Source organism: Phoca vitulina, unplaced genomic scaffold (assembly GCF_004348235.1).
Source record: "Phoca vitulina isolate PV1807 unplaced genomic scaffold, GSC_HSeal_1.0 scaffold56, whole genome shotgun sequence".
Classification (NCBI taxonomy): domain Eukaryota; kingdom Metazoa; phylum Chordata; class Mammalia; order Carnivora; family Phocidae; genus Phoca; species Phoca vitulina.
The window spans coordinates 7,434,735-7,447,619 of record NW_022589759.1 but is presented as its reverse complement, the minus strand read 5'-3'; the positions used below and the strand labels follow the sequence as shown (position 1 = coordinate 7,447,619).

Genomic DNA, 12,885 nt, shown 5'->3' with positions numbered 1-12,885 from the left:
TGCCTCTTAATCTCCCTCCCCTATTTTGCCCATCCCCCACCCCCATAATTATTGAGTTGAGACTGTGTTTGTGACTTTATTTTTTTTAAGATTTTATTTATTTATTTGACAGAGAGAGACACAGAGAGAGGGCACAAAAGCAGGGGGAGCGGGAGAAGGAGAAGCAGGCTTCCCGCTGAGCAGGGAGCCTGATGCGGGGCTTGATCCCCAGGATCATGACCTGAGCCGAAGGCAGACGCTTAACCAACTGAGCCACCCAGGCACCCCTGTGTTTGTGACTTTAAGGAACATTTACCAGAAAGTTCCTGCAGCCTACTTGTGTTTTCATCTCGGATTAGGACTATCCCATTAACCAGACTTAAAGGGACAGTGAGAAAAAAAATAAAGTTCCTTTTGGGATTACACTCTGCTCCTGCTTATTCACTACACTGGTGAATCATTTAATTGTTGCTCTTGATGTTGGACCAGATGCAAGTCCCAACCCCATCTCTGTTTATTTCCTCTCATTGTTGGTGAAGAGGCTCTTGAGCAGAATGTCCCATCAAAGTTAGCCTGCGAGAGGCAGTCAAAGGAACAAGGTTTGGCTTATAGACGTCACATTCGGAGTATCCGAAAGGCCTTCTAGGCTACTGGAAGGATCAGAGGCAGTTAGAAGTAAAGGACTTTTCAGGTGTGACCTTGACCACTTAGGATGGAATCAGGACCTTGTAGAAAGGCCAAAGAGGCTCACAAAGCAACAACGGGGACAATGATGACACCAGAAACAACAGAAAGAAAAAGAGCGGGAAGGCCAGCAGAGGGAAGATCCTGGGCTCCAGCTGAGGCTGGCTGGCCCCCCGGGACTGAAAGGTGACCCGAGGGACAATGAGCAATCACTAGTGCACCCCCTTCTCCACTCTGAGGGTGTTCATAATTGGGCAGGAAGGTGTTCTTTCCAGTACTGCATTGTGGACAGTTTGAGAAGCATGGCAGGATTACCCACCTTTCCCACATTCCTAGACCCTGAGCCCCTTTGCGACAGGGACTGAGTAAGCTCCGCCTTTTAGCACCCGTGCAGGTCCTGCGACAAAGCAGGAGGCTCAATCCTGCTGCTGGATGGACAGTTAGACGTTGACCTTGTGCAAATCCCTTTCCCAGGATTCTGTTGCCACGAACTCCAAAAAAGCTCCTTCCCTGCGATGTCGCTGGAGCCAGGCCTTGGAGGCCAGGGGTCACCCCCTCAGCGTCCCTCTCCTAAGAGCCATGTTGTGATGATCGAAGCAACAAGATCGTGTGTGTGAAAGGATTTTACACAATTCCACAGTGACAAATATTGTGGTAAGCCACGTATGGCAGCTGGGGTCATGCAAGGTCAAGCTCTATGGGGGTTTATCTTTGGTGAGGAGTGAGCCCTGTGCAAATAACCTTCCACCTGTACCAGGGAAGGGACGAATGCTTATATCAACCCCCCTGAAAAATAATCCCTGGGCCCCCCCATTCTACAGTCCTCTGGGGTCATGCTGTTGTTGCCCAGTGGCTACCGGCCTGAATCACTGAAGCCTCAAGTCAGGAACCCAGACACCACCTAGAGGCATCAGGTGTTTCAACCCCCTGGGGGCCCAGAAGCTTCTCTATTCAGAAACCACAGGTTTGTGAGTTTCATGTACACAAGCAAATGCAGACAAAGTTTCAACCTTTTTATTCAAAGCAGCTTCTCACAATGTATAAATACTGCATATTAGCACACATGAAAAATACAACTTCTAAGGCACCCAGAAATGTGTTCATACACGTTACAGGACCATTCACAAAGAGAGTGTACAATTTGCTCTAGACAGTCAGCATTTGATAAGTCAGAAGATTATTATCCCTCAGTACTGCACCCAGTCTCAGGAAATATTTACAACGCAGTGAGAAAGGGTCAGCTGTACCTGCTTTTATAATCCTATGAAGTACTCATACTTACAAATATTCAGAACTAGTTAAAGACTCTCCCATGATAACCTGGCAAAATAAAACAAGCAGCCTAATTTGCAAAGGTCTCCTTGGATTTTGGGGTGTGTGTGTGACACCCACGATCAAATCCACACACTCCTAGGGTGGGCTGGATAAGTTTTTGGTAGCCTGCTTCATTATCAGAAGTTTGGTAATAAGCCTTACCACTAGAATGCCACTTCTTCAGCATCGATCATTTCTCAACCAGTTAATGGATTGGTGACTTCATCATGAATGAAAAATGGAGCATCCCTTGGTGTGAGAATTGAGGGAAATTCTTCTCATGCCAAACAGGAATTGGAATGGGTCAATGAAGAACAAAAGGAGGTGGAAATTTAGCAACTGCAAGACGCTGCTCAGTGTAGACACATTTTTAAAAACTCACGCTGGAAGTTCCTAATCAGATGGAACAGTCTACACTGGTGAGATCATCTGGAAGAATGCCAGACCTCCACCTTTTATGATATGGATAAGGGCTGGGACTGCACAGCAGAAACACCCACCTGAGATAGCGAGTTTCAATCTGAGAAACTCATCTTTCAGAGCCTTCTCAAGGTGATAACAAATCCCTCTGCATGGCCAGCCAGGTCGGTGGAAGCGAGCAGCTTCTCTGTGCCATAAAGCGTGCACACCTCTGTCTGGATGTGCCCACAGTCTATGAAACACGTGCTTTGTTGGATTAATGGAATTCTTTGGTCCTTAGTTTTATGAAAGGCAGTATTTTCACAATCCTGTCAATGTGGACACCAGCAAATGACTTCCAGCTGGGACTAATGGCACAGGGACAAGTTTAATACCAGATGGAACACTCTCCACCCTCCAAACTTCCCGGAGTCCCCTGAATGAGCGAGCTCCAGCATCAGGTCAGGTGCTGGGCCAATGAGGCATGGTCAACCCGGATAGACACCAGCTGAGGCTTCAGATCCGACATCTGTTCTTTGGACTGCGCACACACTGCAAACACGGGAAGCAAATCTCCATCTCGATGATAGACTTTCTGAATGCTTACTAGAGATGCACTCAATAACCTGACGTTTAGCCATACGAGAGCCCTGGTCTCCAGTCATCTTTAAAGCCTTAGTAAGGAGAATCAGTTGGTAGCTAGGGAAGTGTGGCCAACTGAAAGGAATCGTAATCTTTAGAAAAAATTTAAGTCCAAACTCTAGATGGTTTTATTAGATCCCAGACACAGTGGATGCACCACCAATGAGCTCCATGACTTAGACTCCACTAAAACAGCCCTGGGTGACTGGCCTCAGCTGATGTGATGCTCTTAATCTAGTTTGCCTTTGCCCTGCTAAACTCAGTTTTAAGTATGGCTTCACACACATAGTTCATTAATAAGACACTCAGGACACATGGGAATGCTGATTATGTAACTGAAATTGACTTCAGATTGTCTACACAGTAAGACTCACATGTAAACTTTGTAACACCTCTCAAGGAGTGCTGACCTCAGCCGGGCTGGATGGTGCCAGGTCATCCACGAGGGACCTGGGGTCAACCGCCAAGGTCAGGAGTAGGAAATGCCATTTGTTCAGAACAAATGATGGACCAGCAGCCCTCCCTGTGACCATGTCTAAACCATGTGAATAGTGCGAAGGAGGCTCCATAAAACCTATCCTTGGTCCATTCGTATGGCCAAAGGCAATCACCAAGCTGCCTGTCTGGCTCCTGCTGCCATCAGCTCAACCAAACTCTTCACATTAGCCATGACTTACGGACTGCGTTGAGTCCATCAACAATGGCTTACGTTGCTTGGAAGAAACAACAACCCGTATTACCCTTTTTTTTTTTTTTTTTTTTTTGCAACAAGCTTAAGGCTCTGTTCACAGACTCCATCAACTGCCGCACAGTGAGACTTTACGGGGAGGTCCTAAACTACACATGTAGTTGCAAAGGTTGCAAAATTTACTGATCCTAATGGTAAGGCTTATCCACAAATTCAGTACATTTTCAAATTATACTTCAAACTCAATTACTCTGAGAAAAAGAAAATTAACCTGCTCTCCAACAATATAAGAGCAGTAGATTCTAATGAAAAAAAATAAAACCATTGGCACCAAACCAGTATGCTATTTTTTGAAAGAACAAGTAATGTTAACGGAAAAGATTGCCTAAAACGCATATCCTAACTTACCACAGAAATATAAAAGTTTATATTCTGAAAATATATACTGTATTAAAGTCTGTAAGCATTTCAACCAAAATTTGCAGAAATAACTGAGCAACACTTATCTACAACAAAAATATACATGCAAGACAACCCCCAAATGGTTTCCCTTAAATATCTACAAAGGCAAAGTGTAGATTTTTAAAGATTATACAAAACCATTTACAGAGAATAAAATAAAATACTTATGAAATCTCATTTAGAGTCTTAAATACTGTGTATATTAGTGAGAGTGTCTAAACTAATATGTACAACAGATCTAAGTGTCTGAATACAGAAACAGAAGAGAAGCAATTCTGCATTTTAAATATTCACTTAGGAAGATTTGAAGATGTTTCTATTTGTTTCTCTTAAAAAAATTTCCACAGAAACTAGATTGGAAAATTGCATGAATGTGACTCAATTTCAAATTAAAAAAAGTTTACAAAATCTTTTAAACGAACAATTAATGGGAAATGCAATTCAGCATTCAGTCAAGGCTTTTTTTAAAATGTGGATATTTGGAGCTACAGTTGCATTGATCAGAGTCCATTTTGATCATTATTTTTCCATCCTTATACTAAACTTCATACGGAAGAAACATATTATCATGCTTCAGAGAGAATATTTCCTAGTTTATACCAAACAAGTGTAACATTTTAAATCAATTCTCTACTACCTTCTCAGAGCTAGCTAATTCCATTCTTAGAGGGTAATTCTTGATGGTTTTTGCCCACAGACATTATTTAAAAGCAGGAAGGGACACGTGGGTACATCAGCGTTCGTGTGTGGTTTCCAAATGATGAGCAGCTCTGACCACCTTGGCAAAGTTTGCAGAGTCCTCTTGGAATGGGGCTGCTAACTCCAGTGGTCCCATTACAGGACGCTGGGTGCTAATCACCTGGGGCTGGAGCGGAGCAGGGAGGGGAAGTCTAACGTGGGGCTTGCGGGATGGCAAAGAGTGGGTTACCTACAAGGTTCCTCGACTGAAGAAGTACCCTCACTTGCCACCCACGGTGGTTCTTCCAACCCCAAGGTGAATTCTGGGCTTGGGTTGCCAAGACCAGGCAGCTCCTCAAAGACCTGCCCAGGCTCTGGGAAGGGACAGAGGGTGGGGGTGGAGGCAAAGCAGGGTGAAGAGAGGGGAGAAGCGATGCTATGGATGGAGAGAAGGCGCTGTGACCAAAGATAAAAAGTGAAAACCTGAGCCCCCTGTCTTGAGAAAGCTCTTAGGGTAAACCCAGACACATGCACAGATCTGGCATTTTCCATCCCAGGTCAGTTTGCTAAAAGTTACCTGGATTTCATCTCCATATTATCAAAACAACTATCCAAAAAGTGGAGAATTCAGCGATGCAGTCTACCCTGCAGCAAGCAGATTTAACCTACTTTGGCCCAATTTGTGGAACATCCTCCTTGAATTGACTGTGTAGAAACAACCAAACACAGACCGTCTTTCAAAACACCTCCTCTTATACCCAGAACCTACAAATTAACAGCAGAAATTCTACCCTAGTAACAGTTACACATTCTTACCCTATCATCAGAGATCCTTCCAACGGGGAAGGATAGTAAGGAGAGGGGCTTTCTATAGAGAGAACCAAGGCCATCTTGGGGATCGCATCCAGATGAACTTCACATTCACTATCTACAGGACCATGTCTCGAGCCTTAGTGTAGACACTCAACCCACTCTTAAAACACAAGGCAGACAGAAAACTGTGGCAACAGCCTCCCTGTTCTCAGCCGGCCTCCCCTCCTCCCACCATGCTCCCAGCACTCCCTGCTCCACTCACTGTCTCCAACAAGGGCCAAGACAGGCTGGCGACCACAGAGGGAAAGAGAAGAGGAGGGAGGCAAGGAGGTCTCTGAGAATACTCATGGGCTGTGATGGACATGGAACAATCCCACCACTCCGATAATCTAACTGACCCACAGAAGGGTGACACCTCATGCAGAACATGCTCCTGTCATTTTGCTGCTCCAAACCCGAGGTCTACCTTTCTCTTCATCAACCCAAACCCAAACCAAGTCCCGCCCCTTCTCTTCAGCTGATCCATGGACTTTGGGGTGATGGTCTAAATGCAGATGTGGGCAGGCAGCCCAGGGACCCTGGCACGGGAGGCCTCATCCCTGGTTATTTCGCCCTGATGTAAGTAAACAACTAGCAACAAGATCGTCTGCGCTTGTAGACACGAAATGATTCAGACCAACTGACGGCTCAACAGAGTGGGAGCTCTTCGCCCACCTCCCCTGGAAGGCCAAAACCAGACAACGCTGTCCACATGGAAGAAATGGACTCTGAAATCCAAGTTCAGTCATTTGCCCCAAAGACAAAGGGCTCACTCTAGACAATATGCAATCCCTAGGCAGGGCCTATTAGCTCTTCCTGACATCACGAATTAGGGAGTGGGTATGTCTCAGTACCATTCAGGCTGGAGGCCCCTTTATCTCCTTCAAGGCAGCAGAGTGAAGAGAAAACTCTCCCATAATTTCTCCTAAGAGCAGGTACTCAATTATTACAGCTGAGAACCGTTTTACATGAAGAGGATCTGGTGCAGAACTATTCCTTTTATCCACGGGGATCCTTCCATTTACATCTCTCCGAATTTTATTTCTGCGTGGTTCATTGCTAGAATGCACCAAACAGCATGAACCTTGTACGGGATTTGGTCCAGGGCAGTATGAAAATAATATCTGTGTCAACGACAGATATCATAATATATAAACAAAAATAAATAAATTAAATAAGTTTGATTAAAGAAAAAAATCTCCTAGTAGTTCATGTTTTTGTAAAACTAGCTTTACATATAATACACATAAATTATCAGAATTTTCACTTACATTGTTTTAAAAATATATATTTAACAAAACATTCCTAAACATACAATATCTGGGTTTGCAAATCACTCAATTGGGTTTTAAGACCAAGCCCTAAAAGTCACACAGATTTGCATCAGAGAGAAGACTGAGGCTGGCTCTACACAACTGTTTTGCTCAGCGGTCTGGAAATTCCCTAAGATTGATTGTCCCCTGTCACCAGATCTGCACTTAACCGGAGAGAGCCATACAGCCACATCTCCAAAGCAGAGGCACTGTGTAGACACAGCCTGAGTCAGAAGGATGGGGAAAACTGGCCTTCCCCTTCCTGGACCAGGATGGTGCATTTCAGCGAGTGGGGAGAGGCCCAACAGTACCTGGCAGAGGCCTGGGAAGATATAGCCCTCGATAGCTCTCTGGCCAGTGGAGTGACGGGGGTGGGGGTGGGGGGACCCGGGGGAAGCCGAGTATGCTGCGTTTCCCATCTGTTATACAAAATCAAACCAATGCGGAGCAACCAAAGGACAGGAGAAAATGGACACAAGAGAGACACCTTGACAAATGCCTTAGCCGGCGCACACCGTGCTCGGATTTCTGAAGCACAGGGCAAAGCTGGAAGTCAGGTGCCCTCGAGCGCTGGGGCAGGTGGGCTGGGGCTCTTCAGACTTCATAAATTTTGTCCTGCAGGTAGCTGAACAGGGAATCCAGGCCCTTGGAGGAGCTCCAGAGCTGCTTGAGCATGAGGCATTCTTTCTCATTCACATCTTCAAGCACGGACTTCAGGAAGCTCCGAACGAGGCATTTCGACTCTTCCAACACCTGAAGGGAAACGCATAAGCCTTGTTAGCCGGCCCCAGGGACTCTGCTCCAGAAGAACGTACTTGGCCTAGGAGGCACCAGTTAACCTTCCGATGTCCAAAGCCAGAGGAGACTGCCTGCTGTCGTCCAGAACTTCCCAGGCCCCGTGTCCCCAGCAATGCCAGGAATGGGCTCCAGGCGCACCAAGGTGTTGAGCCCTCGGTCCCTGGGATGGCGCAGTGGGGCCTGTGTGACCCCCGACCGCGAGAGCTTTGTCCTTGACCCAAGGGTGACATAAGCTCAGTATCATTTTCTATGGGTGTCATGAAAAAGTTTGGGAAACACTGCTCTCACCTCGCATGCTTCGCTCTGATTATCTGCGCCCACGTGACAACAACGCCTACCGTAAGGACGGCTGGCATCAGAGAGTAAGAGAACGAGCTGAGGGCTGTCAGAGTATGCAGCGGTCTCACCCCAGCAGGAGTGTCTCTTGTTTAGGCTTAGTAGGAAGAGCAGCGGCAAGAGAACTAGCGATCGTTGTAGTAATGAGTAATACCAGCTGCGGTAACTGTAGGGATGCCTAGTAACAGCGAGGACAACAGTAATAACCCTAGAGTATTACAGCAGCAACAGTGGGAGTGTTAGTAATGCCATAGTGAGGACGGTCGTGGCCGTGCTGATGCCACAGGGTTACGGCAGCAACGCAACAACGACAGCGATATTAGGACTACGGTAGCGATAATGGCGGTAACAGGGAAAATCATCACGGTCATGAGTGACAGCAATTGTACTGCTCACAGTCATAATAGCAACGCTATTAGAAGTAGATATGAGAAGTACTTTCCCTGCTTTCTTTCATTTCGTCCTCATGCTAACTCCAGAAAGAGGTAGTGATTTTATCTCCACATTATGACAGAGGACCTGAGCCCAGCGGAGTAAAGGCGCCCAAGCTGCCCAGCGCATGCGGCCTGCAGACACCCGGCTGACCGGGGCAGGCCAAGCACAGACACCGCGGTGGACTGAGGCACCCGAGCATCCTTCGTCCTTCCACCGGCCTCCGCCTTCCTCTGCTGACGTCAAGGCTTCGCTTCACACTTTCCCAAAGTACTTTCAAAGAGAAAAAGCAGGACAAGGGCTCCCTTGCTCAAGCAGGCTGGAAGGAAGCTGGGATCTTCCTACTCGGCCTGGGCTGGAGGCTAAGGGGAGTGAGAAGGGGCCGGCGGACCAAGGCCACCTCCCGCCTCACAAGAGCCCCCCTGAAGAACCCCAGCTCCCAGGTCCCAGAGCAGAGTCCTTTCTCGAGCAACTCACCCCCAAAGCTCCTGAATTCACAACTGGAGAGAGGAGAGATTTCTTTGCAGTATTTCTTCAACAGCTCGCTCGCCTCTGTACCTCTACTGCCCATGACCAGACTCCTTCATGGAACTTTGAGGCCTTTCTCCCACCTTCCTTCTCAACTTTATTGTCCCTCACTCACCCCGTGAACCTGCTTCCACCACCATAAGCCGCTGCCTGAACTCCATGGGGGTTTTCGCACTCGTGTGCCCTCACTCAAACAGCTTCCTCTGCTTAGAATGTCTACGTGCTTCTCCGTGCAGTTGATCCTAGGCTCATCAACCATCCCTGTGTGCCCAGGACACGGGGATTCCTGAGACATGGGATTTCCAGTGCTAAAACCAGGAAAGTCCCAAGCAAAGTGGGACGAGTGGGTCACAGCAGTTATCAGGAAGATTAAAAGACAATCCGCATAAAGAGATTAGCAGAGGGCATGGCCCATAATACGCGTTCACCAACGATGCGGACCTCTCCCTCACCATCACTGGCACTGTCAGGTTTCCTGGGAGCGGAGCTTACACACAGTAGGTGCCCAGTCAAGGCTGATGAGGCAAATTGGGAGAGGCTCGGCGGCTGGGACAGGGGGGAGGGGGAGAGGCATGGTGGCCGGGACGTTGGGGGCGGGGGGTCAGTGCAGACGGAGAGAAGAAAGGGACACTCACGGGTCTGACCCCAAAATTCCAGCCCAGCACCTCCCTGACTCCGAAGCACAGACAGAAGCGCCCCCCACCCCGACCTTATTCTGCCAAATCACCTTTCTCATTTCCTAGACTGGCCCCGTGGCTCCAGGAGCAGCCTTTACTCCACCTTTCAACAGGGTATTTCCATACTGCGCTCAGAGTGACTTTTATGAGATAAAATCGACATTTAATTAAAATCCGGCGCCTCTGCAGAGGTGTTATTTATTTATCTATTTTCCGATGTGTCCTCAGAGTCAAACGGCGATGGTTAAACGTGCCATGCACTCGGTGGGTGGAAGAAATGAAATATGAGGACGGCGTGCGCTGGCTTCTCTCATCTCCAGGACGGTTTAACACCCTTTGTCCTTATGTGCCTTTGTTTTTCGTATTCTTTGAAAACTACAGATGTTTTGTGCTCCCGTGTGTGTCTAGAACTTTCTTTTAAGGCAACGCGCTCTACCCCAGGGTATAATTCTCTTCTGTGAGGTTTTCAGGCTGGACATGATGGAGAATCTCTAAGAATACCGACTGTCTGTCTCCGGATGTAAGCTCTCGACCCCGAGAGGAGGCACTGACGGCTTTACACACACACCCTGCATGACCTTTGGCAAGTCAGTTAGTCCCTCTCAGCCTCATGACCCTCATCTGTAAAATGGGTCTGTTGCACGGACAAGCACACAAAGACACAGGAACTCACCACTGCGCTGCAGGAGGCCATCTCCTTGACCCGCAGCATGACCTCCTGGCTGAAGGTGGTTGGCCAGAAGACCTGGGACACAAGTCCCCTGCTGCATGCCTCCTGGGCGGTGAGCTTCCGCCCACAGAACAGCATCTCGTTGGCCTGAAAAAAGCAAAGGCAGGGGAAGCCTGAGGGCCCAGAGTGCCTCCCACGTCTGTTAGCAAGGCCTGGGCTTGACGAGTACCACTGTCCTGGTTCTCTAAGGCATGGCTATCAACTGGGGGGTCAGATAAGCTTTGGGAACTACCCGCAAACATCTGTGTCTGTGTGCATCTTTCTGAGCAGAGAGTCCACAGCTTTCCTCCAATTCCCAAAGGAAGCCACGTACCGACTGTGGGTTTATCTGCCCCACACCCCTCCCCACATCTGGCAGCAGGCCCACAGGAGTGAGCAAGCACCCCAGGCTGGGTACATTTCAGTGCTGACATCCCAGCCATGACGACTGGTCCACAGAGGAACAGATATGTGCCCTGTGTAATAAAGCTCTCCGTGAGGCTTCCCAGCTAGAGGCGATGGGGTTGCATGCGAAAGTCAAGGAGCCCATGGCCACCCACCGCTGTGTCCCCACTCTTTGGAGAGGTGAGACCACAAAGAAAGGAGGGCTAGAGAATAAGAGTCCTGACTGAGCTGGGATTCCTGGATCCCAGCAACCCCAAAGAAGGCTCCACTTATGCATATGCAAGTTATGGCAATCACTGCATTCTTTTCTTCCCGTTTTAAGCCAGTTAAAATTGTCTCCATCACTGGCAGCCAGAAAGGTCCTAAATAAAACCATCATACCAACGCAGAGGCACACATCTCTCCTGGTGACCCAGGGCTGTGCATACCTCTGCCCAGTTGGAAAGGGTAGAAAGCACCCTCCCCACCTGACCATCTCCCTCCCCGCCTTCTGCGGTTTCCTCCATCCCCTACCCCCCAAAGAATTTCCTTTTGCTTTGTAGTTCACAGCTGTTATACGTGTTCTGGGAGGAGGCTGATGGATAAAGTCCTAGGCACAGACAGCACAACGCAGTCACCACTAAAACTTACCAAGTGACTCTCCAGCTGATAATTAGGGTGTAATGGTCATCACCATGTGATGGGGTCCCTATCTCCTTCAGGATAAACCCCCACCTCCTTCACGCAGCAGACAATCCCTTCCCTGACCTGCCATCCATCTGCCTGCCCTTATATGCTGAGCCGCTCTTGGATCAATGTGGAAACGCCAGGCTCTCTCGGCTGCTGGATCTCTGCGTGTGTTTTCCCCTTTGTTCTCGTTGTCACTGATGGGTCATGAAGACCCAAAGGACAATCTTTCATGCCAGAGTAGAGAAATTTATCAGGTTGGTAATGAGCCTACAGCATGCATTTGGTTAGAGGTTTGGAGACAAATCTCTGTCATTATACTTATTTAGAAACACCTCTGTCTCGGCAAGGAGAAATGAAAGGGAGGAACGCTACAGAAGCAGCCAAACAGGACACGGTCGGCAAGAACACGTCTCAGTCAGCAACATTCTTGGAGTTTCAGAAATGATTGAAATAAAAGAGACAGAAAGAGATAAGACTGTACAATGTTCACATTTTTGCAACCACAAAGGACAGGGAGGAACGGGAGTGGCACTGACTTTGGGCAGAGCACGGTGGCCGAGATCAAAAGGGGAAGTGTTTGCTTCCTGGGCTCCCTGCCTGCCTCATTTTTCTGCCATTGGTGAGACTGTGAGTGGCCTCAAGCAGCCCCAACCCCAAGTCCCTGAAGCCGAATGGCCTCCCCGATCCCACCCGCTGGCCCAGCTGCATAGACAAGGTGGTGCTGGTGGGTATGGGGCTGCTGGTTGTCTCCACCGATCTCGTATTTTCTTCCTGTTTCATGCTACCATCAAAGAGGGACAAGCCCACACTCAAGGGGTAGAATGGGGGCTCCCATCCTTCCAGACTCACTTGGGAGGTGCCCCTGCCAGGAGCTTTCTCTAAGCACCCCTGAACCTTATGGCAGTCCAGCAGTAGGGCCACTGGTGTAATTTCCCCACCTCCCCAGGTGGGAAGGCCAAGGTTTCAGGACCAGGGCAGAGGAAGGCACAGGCTGCAGGATCAGAGGCCCTTGCTCTGCCTTCTGCTTTGCTCTGGGACCCTATGTAAATCTCTTTACCTCTCTGAGCCTGTTTATTCATCTCTAAAGTGGGTACAAGTTACCACTCGGGAGGATCCAATGAGATAACGAAAGAGCAGGGCAACACCACACCAGCCATGCATCCGTGCCCACAGATGGGACTGTCAGGGATGGAGCCCCCCTGTTACTCATCTTTGTACTTCTAAGCAGGTAAGGCAATGCCTGGTGCCTACTGGAAGCTTACTTAGGTTTGTGGGCTCAAAGAAGGAGCAACACCTGCCAGAATTTCACCTCAACTCTCC

The 12,885-nt window shown here is 48.5% G+C and overlaps 1 protein-coding gene across 4 annotated transcripts in view; it reads right to left on the bottom strand.

The window, feature by feature from the left end:
- Positions 1 to 311: 311 nt before the first annotated feature.
- CDYL2 (chromodomain Y like 2) overlaps positions 312 to 12,885 on the bottom strand; it is a 316,404-nt gene continuing 303,830 nt past the window's right edge. For all 4 annotated transcript variants that reach the window (XM_032389886.1, XM_032389888.1, XM_032389884.1 and 1 more), the window contains exons 6-7: positions 10,456 to 10,599; positions 312 to 7,764 (exon numbers count right to left, since the gene is read on the bottom strand). In XM_032389886.1, the coding sequence (XP_032245777.1) occupies positions 7,606 to 7,764; positions 10,456 to 10,599 (303 nt within the window). In that variant the 3' untranslated portion in view covers positions 312 to 7,605. The remainder of the gene's footprint in view (positions 7,765 to 10,455; positions 10,600 to 12,885) is intronic.